Source organism: Delphinus delphis, chromosome 10 (genome assembly GCF_949987515.2).
Source record: "Delphinus delphis chromosome 10, mDelDel1.2, whole genome shotgun sequence".
In the NCBI taxonomy this organism is placed as follows: Eukaryota; Metazoa; Chordata; class Mammalia; order Artiodactyla; family Delphinidae; genus Delphinus; species Delphinus delphis.
Genome location: NC_082692.2, coordinates 40,162,201 through 40,179,302, shown reverse-complemented (window position 1 = coordinate 40,179,302; position 17,102 = coordinate 40,162,201). Strand labels below are relative to the sequence as shown.

General features: G+C 58.5%; 1 protein-coding gene across 4 annotated transcripts in view; it reads right to left on the bottom strand.

Moving 5' to 3' along the window:
* GRM4 (glutamate metabotropic receptor 4) overlaps positions 1 to 17,102 on the bottom strand; it is a 99,123-nt gene that overhangs the window by 62,368 nt on the left and 19,653 nt on the right. For all 4 annotated transcript variants that reach the window (XM_060021324.1, XM_060021327.1, XM_060021326.1 and 1 more), the window contains exon 2: positions 1,280 to 1,496. In XM_060021324.1, the coding sequence (XP_059877307.1) occupies positions 1,280 to 1,496 (217 nt within the window). The remainder of the gene's footprint in view (positions 1 to 1,279; positions 1,497 to 17,102) is intronic.

Sequence of the window (17,102 nt, the reverse complement as noted above, 5' to 3'; positions counted from 1 at the left end):
ACCCCCTGCTTCCTTCCGTGGGGGCCTAGCTGCTGGAGCCGCAGCCATCAGTCAGCACTACCCCATTTCCACCACCCCGCCGCCCTCGCCGCCAGGTTACAAGCACCCGAGCTGCTTCGGCTGTACAATTAAAGGGGCTTGTCTGAGATTTATAGCAGGATTATGCCTGCAGGGTGTTACCAACGCCAGCCTCTGGACACTCTGCGGTCCTTAGGAAAAGCAATTAGAGTTCCGGGGTTCTCCGGGTATAAATATAGAGACGCCATCCCCCAAGGTCGAGGGCGCCACAGTGAGCTATTTAGAGACGGGGCCTTGGGAGAGGCCAGGAGAGGAGGCAGAGGGGCCCTGTCTGCGGGGAGGAGGGTCCGCCAGGAGCGGAAGGGCCTCCCTGCTTCCCTCCATGCCCCACGCAGCACGGGAGCCGTCCCTTGGCCCCCACAGCTCTGAATCAGCTTGGCAGGGCTCACCAGCCCAGGTGGGGCCCCCGACCCAGGGGCCTGTCTGCTGCCCTGCACGCCCACACACACAGTCCCACACAGGCTGTCCTGCCTCAGTGTGACCATCGGAAAGGACCGGCCAGAGGCCCAGGTCTGGGCCTGCCGTGGAGGCAACCCCTGCCTGCTTAGCCTCTCCTTGCTTGCTGGTAACTAGAAGTTTATCACTCTGGGGACGGCAATTCAGGAACGCAGTGAGCTCGGCGGGGCAAGGGGGCCTGTGGTAAGCGCGGAGGATCCGAGGAGAGCACGTCACTTTCCCACCCTTCCCCCAATCCCACCCACAGGGCACCCACCTCCCTGAGGCCGGCACAGCCCCACCGCAGCCCCTGCCCCTAACCACACGGCCCAAGTTTAAGGATTCTGAATTCCCAGTCCCTCAGACAAATCCTTGCTCCAAGAAGCTGCTGGTCGGCCTCTGGCTCCTGGGTCCCTGAGACCCCACTGAACAAGCCCACCTCCATCCCCACCTCCTTCTCCTCCTCTCTGCCTGAGAACAGGGTCTGTTCCATCAGCTCCCATGCTGGGGATACTGACAGTCCCTCCGTCTGCCCAGCCATGTCCGCAAAAGTCACTCACATCCACCCCCAGCCCCCAGCAGTCCCCCAGCCACCCGCCCACAAGGCCACAGGCTCAGAGGAGAGACTCAGGCCCATGAGGGGGTGGCCCGGGGCAGGAGAGCCCAAGGCAGAACCCAGGGAGCGGCTCCCGAGCAGCGCTCGGCCACCACGCTGTGACGTCCCCCCGTCCCCAAGCACGACCCTGAGGGCGGGCGCCGGACTCACCGTCCTCACGGGACTTCTGGACGAAGGCCTCCACGCCACTCTCGCCATAGCTGCCCTCCGAGGCTAGCGTGGACACGTAGTTCCACTTGAGGGCACGGACGATGTCCACCATGGCCTGGGCCTGGTACGTGTCCGAGGGCACCACGCGGGAGAAGAAGTCGTAGCGGCTGTTGTCACTCAGGTCGGGGGCTGTGGAGGCGTAGCTGATCTGGGGGATCTGGGGGCGAGAGGGGCCACTGATGGGGGCGGCTGGCATCTCACCCTGCCCGGCCAGCACCAGCCCCTACACCCCAACCTGCCTCCCATCCCATGGCCTTGGGACGACCACCCCCAGCCCTTCCCATGGGCACTGCCCCCTCTCGTCCTGGGGGAGACCCCTTGACATGGGCTGAATAGGTCCCAGCCGCACTTGACAGAGGAGGAAACTGAGGCCCAGAGAGGGTGGGCAAATGGTTGGTCAGCCCCGCCCCGGGCTCTACCCAGGGTCCCAATCCTTCCCACCCCCTCTCAGCTCCCTGCTCCCGTCTCTCCCCGGGCCTCTCCCTTTTCCCAGCAGGAGCGAGGCTGGCATCAGGGTGAGAAGTGAGAGGCATGTCAGCATCAAGCCCTCCTCTAGAAAGTCTCCCAGCCCACCTCACCTGGGTCTTGTGGCCGGTGGTCCCTCAGTAACACACACGTACACACCCCAGAGTCCTAGGGGATAACGCACATGCCTGTACACACATACACGCACGTGCTAACACACACACACACACCACGGGATCCTCTGGGTGCCTCAATTTACATAAAGAGCTGGAACATCCTAGTTGGAGAGAATCCCCAGATGGTTGGCCCAGGGATGGAGTGGGAATGGGGATGGGGTGGGGATGAGGGTGGTGAGAGGGGCCTGAGGGTTTATCTGGTCCACTCCCTGCCCCCAGGCAGCCTTTCTTGTCACCACCCAGCAGACCCCATCCCCACAGCTCTCTCTGGGCCCAGGCTCCTTCCTCCTGCCCAGCTCAGTGGGGACAGAGCCCAGGTTCCAATTTCCACAGCCCTCGCCCCACCCCACAGACTGAATCCCAGAAGGCCAGAGAGACTAGGGCCTCCGAGAAACCCTCTCTCCGCAGCCTGGGACACAGGGCCCACCCGGTGCCACGGCCTCTCAACGGCAGACTCCGGGCCTCCTGGCCCCAGCCCGGCTCCCCCAGTCACAGGGCACCTTCCTGCCCTCACACCTCCCACCTGGCCCCCCAGGCAAAGGTGGGACACGGAGCTCTCAAGGTGCCATTCCTCCTGTGGTTGACATCCAACACCCCCAAGGGACGTGAAAGGGGTCGTGTGGACCCTCCTGAGCCTCCCCCACCTCCCCCCGCCCACATCCCAGTTGCCCTCCTCACAGGGCTCTCGTCTGCCCCGGCTCCCCAGGACCGGCCAGTGGCCCGTGCTCTCCACCCCCTGCTTTAGTCCACACCAACATGTACCCTTCCTGTGTCCCCTTTACCCTGCCCTCTGTCGTCCACGGTGACAGGGTGAAGGGCTGGGCATACTGATCTGGGCTGATGTCAAATCGAAGGTTGATTCCCCCTAAGGAATAATTAAGATTCAATCCTGGCAGAAAAAAATTAATGGCCAGAATTTTAGTCCACATGGCAACTGAGGGTGGGAAAATGTTCCGGAGCCAGAGGACACCGGGAGCCCCCTGCACATGGGTTTGCCCACCTGGCCTCTGCCTACGGTGTGCCTATCCCCAGGGACAGTGCGGGGGTCCACCTTCCACTGGGGTATATACTCAACCTGCTCTGAAACTAAACAGGGGCAAAGCTGCCTCCCGGAAGACAGCCAGGGGCTAGAGGTGGGGCTGGGCAGGACCCCCCACCTTAGACTCTCTGTATGTTTTCCACGTAGAACTACGCAAATACAGCACGTGATTAGAAAGCAGACCTCACTGGAACGTCCCAGAGCACATGCGTCCCTGCGCCTGCCTGAGTCAGCAGTGTCTGAACACTAGCCCAGTCCTCTCGGCCCTGGAGGGCACTTAGCATAAAAGCAGCGGCCCCTACAATGCGGACTCTGGTTGGACATTTGGTGATTCATTCAAAAAGTATCGTTATTTTTAAGGTCTGATGAGGGTATTATAGCTGCGGTTGGCTGGCTGGTTTTTGAGTCCCTAGCTCTTAGAGCGCGGTTTCCCCACCTCAGCGCTGTTAACGCTTGTGGAGGGGAGTGGGGTGTGATTCTCTGTTGGCGGGCTGTCCTGTGCCTTGTAGGATGTTTAGCCGCACCCTTGTCCCCTACCCACTAGATGCCAGTAGCACACCCCTCCCCCAGTTGTGACAACCAAAAATGTCTCTAGACATTGCCAACTGTCCCCCGGGAGACAAAACTGTCCCCAGTTGAGACCCACCGTTTCAGAGATATGTACTCAAATATTTAGGCATGAAGTGATATGATGAGGTCTGGGATTTGCTTCAAAAGAATCGCTGTGGGAACGTGTGGAAGAAGAAATAACACTGGCCGAGCGCTGACAACTGTTGACCGGTGTGGACGCGAAGGTACACTGCCCTGTTTGTTGCACTTTTGTGCGTGTCTGAAATGCCTACATTTAAAATTTTTGACAGTAAAACAACAGAACAAAATAAATGTCACCCTTGGGGTCAACCCTCTGAGGAGAAGCGCCCTGAATCTGGAGCCGGCAGCGCAGATGCAGGGCCACCACAGCAGGTCCCTGAGAGAAGACGGCCGTGTTTGTTTGCCAGCTCACCTCTGCCGGCCCTAATCACACACCCAGAAATCCACTCGCCTCCTGATTAGAAGCAGCTTCTCTCCTACTTCTGATGTGTTCTCCCAACACAGGGCCATAGGGCCGGAGTCAAAAGTGCCCGCTCAGAGGAGGGGCAGCAGGTCCAGGGAGGTCTTGGGGCTGGGGGCAGAGCGGCAGAGCAGCCCACACGAGGCAACTGCTCACCCCTCGGTCCTCCTTCCGAGCCACCTCCCCCCTCCCCTCCCATCCGGGCACTCGGCCTGGGCAGGGACAGCGAATGGACAGGTGGCTGTCCAGGTGCCGGGACTCAGAGCCTCCCCCAGTGAGCTCAGCCTGCGTCAGCCGGCTTCAGACCCAGGCGCCACCCCTGCCCCCTGCACACCCTCATTCCCATAGAGGGTGGGAGGGCCAAGCATGGGGTTCCTGCAGGTGTGTGTGTGTGTCAGCCTGCAGGAGTGCTCAGGGCCTCTGATTTCTGAAGCCCAGGAGGGGCCCCTGCACTGCCCCCAACCATTCCTGAGATCCTGAAACAGGGACCTTGCCCTGCGATGATAAGGGTTGCAGAGGAGTAGAGCCAGCTTCCTGAACAGGGTCCAGGAGATAAGCCAGCATCCTCGTAAACATCGCCTCTGCCAGCTCCTCCTACCCTGCCCCCTGCAGGCTCCCTCCTCAGCTCCAGGCCCTCCTGAGGTGCCCAGGAGGATGGCCTGAAGCAGTGATTTGGGAGTTAAACTGCTCAGATTCAAATCCCAGGTCTGCCGTGCACCGGCTGGGAAACCTGGGGCAGGTTACTTCACCTCTCTGGGCCTCAGTTTCCTCCTCTGCAAAATGGGAATAATTCCAATCCCTTTCTCATAAGGTTGTGAGGGTCACGTGTGGGAACTCACAGGAGGTGCTAGGGGCAGCGCCTGGCGGGCAGTCAGCACTCAAGGGTTAGCTCTGATGTGGGCTATTATCTCTCCCCCTGCACTTCCTCCTGGCAGCTCTCTCTCTGTTTTTACCCTCTAGCACTGTCCCTGGTGCCTCCCCCTCCCACCCCCAGCTCTCTCTCTGTAGTCACAGTTACTGCTTAGTGAGGACATCTCCTGGGGCTGGCAGGTCCCCCCAAGCTCCCCTCCCTCCTGTCCCCACCCCAGCCTGGAGTGGAGGGGCAGAGGCAAGGACCGCCCTGGGGACCCCATGGGCAGGGGGATCGTGACAACCTGGCCCCAGGGGGGCTCTGGTATCTCCGCAGCTCTCACTGTCCCCGCAGCCCAGCCGAGAGGGAGGGAGGCACTGGATTAACATTCTCTTCAGAAAACATTCCTCTCCTTCACAACAGCCGTGCCCACCCTGTCCCCCCGCCAGCTCCTCCCTCTCTGCCTCCCTCTTGCTGTCGCCCAACACTTAGAGCAGCAACTGTGTGCTGGGCGCTGTTCCAGGTGCTGGGGAGGCTACACCTTCCTATTGCGCCCTCATGGGACAAGAGTCAGCAAGAAGTCAGACTCCAGCAGCCCTGACCAACGACGGCTGTCCTACTCTGGGGCCATCTGTTCGCCTGTTTCTCTTTCCTCTCTGCCCGCCTTCCTCTGCCCACAAAGCCCAAGACCTCATCTCCCCACATCCAAATCTTCCTGGTGCATCAAGGCCCAGCTCAAGTGCCACCTCCTCCAAGCAGCCCCCCAGGAGCCTTCATCCTCCAGAGAGCCTGCTCGGACCTCCCTCAGCACCAAGTGGGCTGCCCCAGGGGCACCGAGCACATCCTCCCTGTCCTCCCACGTGTTAGGTATTTGGCCAACTTATCAATTCAACAAGCGTTCTGAGGCGCCCCGCGTTGTGCTGGGCAAGGCCACTGGGGAGACACCGAGGGGAACTGGGCTCATCCCACCCCCAAACCCAACACTCACTGCATCTGGGGGACGCCCTGGGGAGGAGGCAGGTGGGATGCCCATGAGTGGCACACAGTGTGTCTGCAGCTGGCACCCCGCAGAGCCTCATGCTTACAAAAGTACGAAAAGGGTGAGTGACTGAAGGGGGAAATACATGAATAAACACTCTCTCTCCCTCCCTCCCTCCCTCTCTCTCTCTCTCTCTCTCTCTCTCTGGCTTCTGGAGTGACGAGGAGGTCCCTGCCACACGGGAAAGACAAAAGCTGCTTCCGGGCTTGAGCAACAATGAAGATGAATGTCAAGCACATGTGTGTTTGTGTGACACGCGCACGTGCGAGCACATGCTGGAGCATATGCCCTGAGCACACAGCACACTCGTTGATTTATTCCTCTTACCAATAGTCACCGAGCGCCAACGACCTGCCAGGCACAGCTCTGAGAGCAGGGGTAGGCGGTGGACACTGCCCCGTGGGGCACCCCATGTCGACAGGGGCAGGCGATGCAAAGGCGATGCAGGGCTGGTAGATGGGGATGGGGCCCAGGAGAAAAAAGAAATCAGGGAAGTTCAGGGGACTGTTAGGGAGAAGGCCTAGGGAAGCCCCTCTGGCAGGGTGACATTTGAGTCAAGACCCCAAGGAGGTGAAGGAGGCAGCCCGTAGGTGTTTGAAGGAGGGCTTTTTAGGCAGAGGGAACACGTGGATGTACATGTATGCACGTGTGTGTAAGCATGTACATGCATGTGTATCTGTGTGTTCCAACCTGAATCTGTTCTGAACCTGCCCCAGGCCTGGCCAGCAGCCCCAAACACCCCCCGGGGCACAGAGACACTGGCTGGGATGCAGGTGGTGCCCCAAGTGCCAACAGCTCAGGCTCTGGGTCACTGGCTCCCCAACCAGCAGAATCTGAGGACCCCCTGAGAGTGGCCGGTCCCCATCCCACCCCAACCAGAGGAGTGTCGGGGGATAAGCAAGGTGCCCGACATCTCAGAGTGCCCCAAGGGCCCAGTCCCCACGGCCTCTGGAGGCCAGGGCTCTGTAAGGACAGGGTTTTGTTCACAGCAGTCAGGGGTGAACCCCCCACCCTGACCTGTGCAAGGCCTGGGGAACCCCGAGTCAAGCAGCTGGATGTCCGGGGCCATCACCACGGACACCTAGGGCCACCTGACAGGAATCCCAACCCTCTTCCTGTGAGCGTGAGTGTTTAAAAGCCCCTCCTCCTCCCTCCTCTTCCCTAACCCTCGCCTCAGCACTCTCTGGAGCCAACCTGCCCAGGGCTGTGCCACCCAGCTTTGCCATCCAGCTGTGCCACCTTAGGCAAGCAGGCAGCCTCTCTGGGCCTCAGTTTCCACCCCTATAAAGCAGTCACAGAAATAACAGAGAGGACTGCATTAGTGAGAACACACACAGGGCTGAAAACTGTGCCCATGGGCTTCCCTGGTGGCACAGTGGTTGAGAGTCCGCCTGCCGATGCAGGGGACACGGGTTCGTGCCCCGGTCCGGGAGGATCCCACATGCCGCGGAGCGGCTGGGCCCGTGAGCCATGGCCGCTGGGCCTGCGCGTCCGGAGCCTGTGCTCCGCAGTGGGAGAGGCTACAGCAGTGAGAGGCCGCGTACCGCAAAAAAAACAAAACAAACAAATAAAAAAAACTGTGCCCAGCACATGGGGGCCCTCAGCAAATACCAGATATTATTAGAGACGGAGGCAAGACTGGGACCGTAGTGCCCATTTTTCAGATGAGGAAACTGAGGCTCGGACAGGTGAAAGTGCCCTCTGAGTATCAGGGCCAGGAGAAATCAGAAACGAGGCACAGACCCGGCTCCCCTGCCTCCCTGTTCACCGTCCCCGAGTCCTGGCCTCAGACCCTGCACACCCTCCCAGCCGACTCTGCTCTTTCTGTTCCACCCACAAGCCAGGCCGGGCAGCCACAGATTGAGGCCGGATCCTGAAGCCCGCTCTGGCCACCAGCCCGACCCAGGCCGGGACCCAGGCAGACCCCAGGACCCCCACCTGCCTGGCACAGCCCCTCTCACTCGGGGAGCAGAGGACCCTGCATGGGGCAGGTCAGACCCCGGGGTGGCTGCCTGCTCCTTGCCCTTCTGATCCTGGCTGCATGAGGCCTCGACTGCCCAGCTCTCAGCATCGGCTGTTTTCTCTGCAGATAAAAGGCAGCCAGCCAGGTTTTAGGTACATGAAAGCTGCTCGGGCAGGAATGTATGGTTCAGAGAGCCGGTGAGAGGGCAGAAGCCCAGCTTCCAAAGGCCTGGGGCGCCGTCGTCTCCCACCCGACCCCTCTCACGCCCTCTGCTGCAGAGACGGTGCCCGGGAGGAGCAGAGGTGCTGCCAGCCCACCTCTCTCCCTCCCCGGGACCTCGGGGACAGAAGGGCGTCTCACTGAGAGCCAGGCACACAGTAGGCGCCCCCCATACCCTTGTGGATCAGCGACCACCTCCTCTCAGCCAGGCGCTAAAGACACGGATTTAAATAACCCATCTTCCAGGCTTCCCTGGTGGCACAGTGGCTAAGAATCCGCCTGTCAACACAGAGGACACAGGTTTGAGCCCTGGTGCAGGAAGATCCCACATGCCGCGGAGCAACTAAGTCCGTGCGCCACAACTACTGAAGCCTGAGTGGCTAGAGCACGTGCTCTGCAACAAGAGAAGCCATCGCAATGAGAAGCCTGTGCACCGCAGAGAAGAGTAGCACCCCGCTCACCGTAACTAGAGGAAGCCCGCGCGCAGCAACAAAGACCCAACGCAGCCAAAAATAAGTAAATAAATTTATTTTTTAAAAATAAATAAATAACCCACCTTCAGAGAACCAGCCTGCTGGGGGGGTGGGGGGAGGAGGTCCTTGGAGTGAAATGCCTCCAGGCTGAAGTGCCAGGTTGGGGGCAACAGGGATTCACTGCAGGGAGAGTCAGACTGTGGGTCCTGAGGAGAGAGCAGAGGCTGGCAGGGTGGGTCGAGGGTGTAGACAGATTGAAGAGGAGAAACGGGGCGGTGCAGAGAGGGGGGTCGGGGGAGTTCAAGGCAGCTGGGAAGGGAAATCAGGTGAAGGAATTGGGGTACGGCAGAGGGGGGTGCAGTGGGGGGACCCAGCACGCAAACCTGCTCTCAGTCCTGACACAGCCCGACTCTTGAGAGGGACCCCAGGGTTCAAGAGCAGAGAAGCAGGCTTCCAAAGCCTGGAAAGTGGGGGATGCCCTGGGCAGGGGCTGGGCTGGCGTCTGGGTGGTCTGTGGTCAGCGTGGTCTGTGGAAGGGCTGGGATGGGCCCCAGATGGAAGGACGGTCTGCCAGCTGCCCTGGGCCTCATCCCAGCCACACGATGGGGTCTTTCCCCTCAACAACCACCTTCCCCCCAACCCACTGGGCCATTTGGGGGCCACCGGCCACTTTCCCACAGACCCTGTGGGAATTCAGGCCAGGCCGGCCCGGGGTGACTCACTTCAGGATGCCATCATCAATCAGATCCCATTACCCTGCGGACACAGCCCAGCCGCCAGCTCCAGACCCCGAGCACCGGGTCACTGGGGGCCGGGCCATGTGTCCCGGCCTGGCCTGGGCCTGCCGACCTCTGCCCCAGCACAGTCCATCAGCCTGCCCAGCCCACCCTGGGTGCCCTGACTAGGACTTCTGCCCCTCTTGCTGCCCAGGGCACTCGGCCTCCCCAGCTCTGCCCCTCCCCAGGCTCAGAGGTGGGGTGTCCTCCTCTGCCCGAGTCACACAGGCCCCTCAGGCCAGCAGTCTTTCCCCTCCTTGACCGAGAAATGGACATCAGTCTCCAAGGCTGCAAGTACTGTCTTAAAAGACAGTGCAGGGCTTCCCTGGTGGCGCAGTGGTTGAGAGTCCGCCTGCCGATGCAGGGGACACGGGTTCGTGCCCCGGTCCGGGAAGGTCCCACATGCCGCGGAGCGGCTGGGCCCGTGAGCCATGGCCGCTGAGCCTGTGCGTCCGAAGCCTGTGCTCCGCAGCGGGAGAGGCCACAGCAGTGAGAGGCCCGCGTACCACAAAAAAAAAAAAAAAAAAAAAGACAGTGCAATCTGCCCACAAAGCCACGTGGTCGCTTCGCCTGGGCCGCCCTGTGGCCACCAGCCTCCCCTCCCCCCACAGGCTCCCAGCCCACCCACACCCCTCAGAAACTCTGTTGATTCCATCATGAATTCACTCACTCAGTGCTTCCCTGAGCACCTACTAAGCACCTCGCACAATCTTTGGCACTGGGGCAAACACACAGAGACCAATCCCTGCTTTCATGGAGCTGACACTCCAGCAGGGGAGATGACACTAAATGAGCCCGCACGTGACTAACGTGGGTGCTGGTCCTTAGAGACACTTCCAGCTCCCTGACTTCCTGGCACCTGGCAAAATCCAACCACCTGCCCCTCATGCTTGGCCGGGGCCACCTGCCATGTTCTGGCCACCGAGCTGGGAGCAGGAAATGCTACCATTTCGAGGCCAGAGCATCTCATGGCCATTGTGAGACCCTACAGGGTACATGTTCCCCCTGCTACCGTGAACAGCAATGTTCCAGGCCAGCCTGGTCCCTGAGGAGGTGGGCAGAGCACTCAGACAAATCATGTGGACATGTAACATAGCAAGTATTCAGTTTACGTATTTTAAGCCACAGAGATGCGGGGGCTGTTTGTTCTTGCAGCACCTCCTCCTGATGCTGACAGACACAGGGGGCGTAAGCTCTCACTCCAGGAGAGCAAGGAATGGGTCTTATTTACCTCCACTTCAAGAGCCTGGATGTGTCTGGTTCACACCCATCACAGGCTGGCTTGGGCTGAACTGAATTAAATTCACACACACACACACACACACACACACACACACACACACACACAGATGTAATCACTGTCATCCTGAGAATGAGCATTTATTGAGTGCTTACTGTGTGCCAAGAACTGTGCAAAGTGGTTTTATATGACTAACACCTTTAAACTTACAATAACTGTATATGAAGTGGGCCCTCTTATTTGCCCCATTTTCCCAAAACTTAGGTACAGAGACGTTAAGTAACTTGTGCAAGGGCACGCAGCTAGTGATTGAGCTATGATTTGAACCCAGAGGGATGAGCTCCAGAGCCCATTTTACTGTCAGGTAAAACCTCAGCCTCCTCCCTTCACAAGTGGGCCTACACATACACGTACACGTACACACACACACACACAAACATACACAGAATCTGAGGGTGGCGGCAGTAGCCTCCAGTGACGAGGAGGGCCGCCCGCATCGACCGTGGCCGCAGCGGGGAGAGCCAGCCCCACTACCCCTCTGTGCTCAGCCACCACCTCCACTCCTGGCTACCACACTATGGGCTGAAGTGGTCCATCTGTCCCCGTCACAGAGGATCGGGCAGGGGTGGGGGCCAGGGGCCCCAGAGGCTTGTGTAAATGGCTCTGCTTTGAGCAACAGCTAATTTCTGAACATAATTATTAATTTCATGCTTATCATATGCAAACCTCTGTCTCCCAGACGAGATGAAATTGATTTAATTAGAAATTCCATCATCAAGCCTTTTGGATCCAAGCTTTTAATTAGGGTCACCAACCCCACCCATGGCTGCCAGAGAGTGGGTTCATGGCCCCTGACTCCCCCCAAGGGCCCAGGCACAGCCAGCATGTGTAGGTCCCTCCACTGCCACCAGGGCCCCACTGCCCAGGTCAGGGCCCCTCACCAGGACCCTCACCTACCTCCCACCCACAGCACGGCCCCACAGTCACAAGGGGCATCTTTTTCCTGCTGGCATCGTAATGGGGAGATAGTATGGGAAGAGTTCGTATCATCTTGCAGCTGGAAGGACTGAAATGTTTAAGGTGGCAGAAGACAGGAGAGATAACAGGTCTCCCCTCTTCCTGAGAAACTCACACACCAGCCTTCTTCTGGGAGCCCTGCTGGGTGCTAATAAAATGCCCTTTACTGCTCAGCTTAGGGTCATCTGTCAAAATGATCAACAACACTTGGCATTTTAACAAAGCATTTTCAACACATTACCTCTGACTTCATCTCCAGCTACCATCCTGGCCTCACTCACGTGGCTCCAGCCACACTGACCTCCTCGCTGTTCCCTTGAACATGCCAGGCACACTCTGCCTCAGGGCCTTTGCACTGGCTGTTCCCGCTGCCTGACTGCTCTTCCCCCAGGTCTCCCCAGAGACCCATGTGGCTCGCTCTCTCACATCCTTCCCTTCAAGACTACTCAGACATCACCTTCTCAGACCACCCTATTTAATACCAATCCAGCGTCCCTCTCCTGCACCCCATCTCCACCTCCCTTGCTTTGATTCTCCCAATAACAATGATCACTTTCTAACATGCTCTAGATTTACTTGCTTATTTCATTTATTATCCGCCTCCCCCTAAAACATCGGCTCCATGAATCCAGGGGCCTTTTTTTATGCCCCACTGTGTCCTCGGATGCCTGGCACAGAACTTGGCTCAATAAACGCAGAGACCACTTCATTCCCTCCACACAGCCAGCCTGAGGACAAGCTCAGCAGGGCCCTGAGCACCTTAGACAGGTGAGGAAACCGAGGCTCAGAGACTTGGGGCCTTGCCAAGGCGACAGAGACGACCGAGTTCTGATTCTCACATGGTCTGACACTTCACCTGGGTAAGTGGAGGGCATTGCTCTGCGGAAGGGGGCCGCTCCACAGCAGCGCCCTGCTCACGGAAGATGCTCTGAGGTATCCCTCCTTCCACCCCAGGGCTCAGCTCATGCACCTCCTGGGGCCCTACCCCCCTGATTTCACAGTGATATCCTAGAAGGCACTCGTTGGGGGGCCATCCCCCACCCACCTATGTCTCCCCCTCCCGGGAAACCACCCACTCTCTTATCAGGAAAGCAAGAGGACACTTGGATTAATTTCCAGGCCTGCTCTGAATTATGTTTTCCAGGAGAGAACCAGACAGATGTAGGCAACACGCCTTTGAACAAATATTTCCCCAGAAAGTGCTTTATTCAGTACCTTGTCTCACCCTTTTAAACATTATATGTTTTCTTAGGAGCCCAGGAAAAAAGGGGGGCGGGCGCCGATACGGCACGGAGCCTGGAAGAGAATAGAGGGCGCAGAGTGGAGGGCTGACAAAGGAGCGGGTTCTGGTGCAGGCTCGGGGGAATTACCGCAGATAAGAGCGGGCGGGGGAGCAGGCGGCATAAGGGCGAGAGGAAACAAGATCCTCAAATCAGCACTTGTCCTATTTCATAAGCAAAATTTAGATCAATAAATTACACTCACTTCTGCAGGTTTTACATGCTGACTCCGTAACCTTGTCAAGAGTGACATGTGGGGGGAGGCCAAGGGACGGAGGAGCCCAGAGTCTGGGGAGGAAGGGTGGGGGCCAGGGGAGCCCCATGGGGCTGCAGTGCCTGCACCCCCTTCTCCTTGAAGGGCCCAAAGCCCAGGTTTCCGGAGGTGAGAAGCAGGCCACCACACCCTCTGCCCACTGCCTCGCTGCAAGACTGCAGGCAAGTCACTGCCCCTGTGAGCCTCAGTCTCCTCATCTGCCCAGTGGGCACAGTGGGGAGAACCGGCCTCTGTCAACAGACATGAAAGGTTGGAAAGAGACACGAACATCCAAGCTGCCAGGAGCCATTACTCTGTGTCTGATACACACCAGGTGGGGCAGCTACTGATACAGACTCTCCTGTTGATTCTCACCACAGCCTGAGGGAGTGCGAAGGTTTCCTTCGCCCCGATTGACACGAGAGGCTGCAGCTCAGAGCTGAGGCCCGTGCCTGGGGTCACCTAGCGTTGGGGCCGGGAGCCACACCCAGGCCCACCTAATGGCCAAGCTGGGCGTTCTCCATGCCATGAGGCTGCCTGTGGGCCAGGGAGCCGGGCAGCACCGGGCACCAGGCCACACCCAAGTGTCCAAGGGGCAGGGGCTCGGGACCAGCCCAGGGGGCTGCCGTACCCCAGGGCGTCGAGGTGAGGGTGCGGCTGAGCAGGGACCGGGCACTCAGAACCGGCCGGGCCGGGGCTGGGCATCCTGAGAGCCGGGTGGGGCAGCAGTAGGCAGGAGGCTGCGCAGGTATTAGCGGAATCCAAGCAGGTCCAGGAGCTACCATTTCAGAAGCTCCTACACCACGCCCAGCACTCCACAGGGATTCTCTCATTTAATCTGCACACAATAACCCCACGAAGTGAATGCTATTATTACCTTCATTTTGCAGATAAGACAACTGAGGCCCAAGAAAATATGGAAACAAAATCACGCAGCAAGTGGCAAGGCAGGATTTGAACCCAGGTCTCTCTGACTCCGGCACCTGGGCGCTCTCACCCCTACGCCCCGCCTGGCACATACTCCGTTTACGTTGCCAGCCTCCTGCCCTGTGCCCACACCATCCCTGCCCCTGGGAAGCAGCCAGGATGGGGAGCCAAGAGTCCTTGCTCCTGGCCTTTCCTCACTACATCTCTTGGACACACACTTCCCGTGTCTGAGCCTCAGTTTCCACATCTGTTCAATGGAGATTTAATGAGCCCTGGACTCACAAGGTAAGGACAGAGGACGGGGCCTCCACGATGTGGGGGTGACATCCAGAAGCCTCTTCCACAGAACCCGCTGAGCCCACCCCCAAGCTGTGGGCGTCAGGGGCGGGGCCGGGACGACCTCAGTGAACGGGGTGCCCCTGGAGCATCTGTAATGGCACTGTCCTGCTGGCCAGCGATGGGGGCGTGGCCAGGCGGGGAGAGATGAACCACGGCGTCTGCCCAGTGTTCTCCCAAGTCAGGTCAATGTGCCGCACTGCGTGGAATATATGGCTCTGTATTAATATAATATGATATAATGGGATGTACAAACATTATCGAACACACAAGTCGATAAAAGTCACATCACCATCACTCCAGGTAATTTATATCACAGCTCAGCCACAGCCAGGCTGGCAGGGAGGAGGCCCCACTGGAGCGAGGGAGCCTGAGCCCTGGGCTGGACAGGGGAATGGGTAGGCCAAGTGCAGCAATTTAGCCAAGACCACAGGGCAGGCTGACAACGAGCCACCTGCAGAGCTCATCTCTCCCCTGCCCACCCCGCTCTGACCCAGCACTGCCTCCCGGGGCCCTGGGATGGAGCCAGCTCTGAGAACCCAGCCTGCAGGGGGCACCGCCAACCTCCAGGGGCTTCTCTGATTCCTGGCTGCGCCCACCGTTGTCCTCAGGCACTGGCAGCCCCTGGCTCTGACCCATCTCTCACCAGCACCCTCAAGAAGGGGGTCCCATGCAGGTGTACCTGGGGTGCTGTTCTAACCCAGGGTTCCCTCTTGGGGGACGTTTGCTGTGGAAGCCCCATCTCCATCTGCAAAACAAGGGTTTCTGGGCCCTGGCAAGGGTGGAGGTGATACGGGCCTCCCATGCCATCATGCATTCATTTAAAATATATTTACAGGATTTCTCTGGTGGTGCAGTGGTTAAGAATCTGCTTGCCAATGCAGAGGACATGGGTTCAATCCCTGTCTGGGAAGATCCCACATGGAGCAACTAAGCCCGCGCGCCTAGAGCCCGTGCTCCACAACAAGAGAAGCCACCGCAATGAGAAGCCCACACACCGCAATGAAGCCCCCACTCACCACAACTAGAGAAAGCCCGTGCGCAGCAACGAAGACCCAGTGCAGCCAAAAATAAACAAATAAATTTATTAAACAAAAATAAAATATATTTACTGAGCATTCATTCTGTGCCCAGCACCATGGTAGGCACCGGGGAGACCACAGTGTGCAAAGGCAGACAAACCGCTGTTCCCGTGGAGCTGAGTCCTGTGGGAGAGACGGTCTCTAACCAGATACGCACACCAACACATACATAACCACAGCCTCTGAGATGGGCTGGGGAGAGGTCGGGGGGTGCGGGGGCACCTGTGAGAGCCTGGAATAAGGGCCTGAATCTGGTCAGGGCACCCAAGGAGGGCTCCCTGAGGAGGGGCAGTGAGCTGACACCTGAAGGATGGGTAGGCAATACCCAGGTAAAGAGGGAAGAACAACCCAGATGGAAGGTGAGACAGGTGCAAAGGCCCTGTGGCTGGTTCAAGGAAAGGCGAAAACACAGAGAGGATGGGAGAATATAGCATGAGCCATGGTTGTATTGGAAACAGATCCGGGGCAAGATGGAAACCACCAAGAGCATTGGGAAGGCTACTGCACTAGTCCAGTTAAGAGGTGAGGGTGGCCTGGCCCAGGGGTGTGTGTGGAGATAGAAGTATGACCCCCCCCCCAAAAGCCCTCCAGCTCCAAGTGTCTCCCTCCATGACAAAACTCTCAGTGAGCCCTCGCCTGAACTCTGAGCGCACCCGAGACCAAAAGAAGAGTCTCAAGCCAGGAGCCAGGCAAACAAGTTCTCCGGGGTCAGCTGCCCGCTTCTCCTCTGGGCCAAGCCCATTCCTTCAAGATAACTGGGCTCCTGGGGATTCTCCAGCTGCCCCAGTGACATAGCACGTTGAAGAGGGGCCAGGGACTCAGCCCAGAGCGGGGGGGAAGCTACCGCGCCTCTCACCCCCATTGCCGGCACCTTCTGCCGCTCTGAGAGCTGGCCAGGGTGGAAAGAGCCTGAGTTCTAGTCTGTCACTAACTCATCGTGTGACCTCAAACTAGACCCTCTTCCATCCTGTGCCCCAGGTTTCTCATCTAATAATCATAAAATAACAATCACAGTAATAACTGACATTTACTGAATGTTTACTATGTGCCAGGCTCTGTTCTCAGCACTCATTTATTGCGTCCTCACCAGACACCTGTCATCAAGGTACCAGCATTCTGCCTACTTTACAGGTGAGGAAACCGAGGCCCAGAGAAGTTGAATTACTTTCCCAAAGACATGCATCTGAACTCTCGCCGCTGGGCTCCACCTGCCATCAGCCTCTGCCACCTCCCCGTGGAAGTAAGGATTGACCTGAATCGCCTCTGAGACACCCCAGCTCTGTTGTGCTGCCTCTGTGCCTCTCAGCCCAGAAATTCGGCCTCCAGCCTGGAAGGGCCCAGCTCCTCCCAAAGGATGGCAGGTATGATTTGGGGGAGAACCTCTCCCCAGACCCTTCTGCTTCCTTTCATCTACTGCAGAAACCTGCAGATGTCTGATTCCGTTCAGCGACCACAGTCCACCTGACCACAGTGTGCCTGGTACCGTGATGGGATGGGGACAGCACGGTCCAGTCCAGTACTGAGGACCTGCTCTACGCTGTTCCCCCAGAAGCCCAGGTGGGATGAGTCCTGGGCAC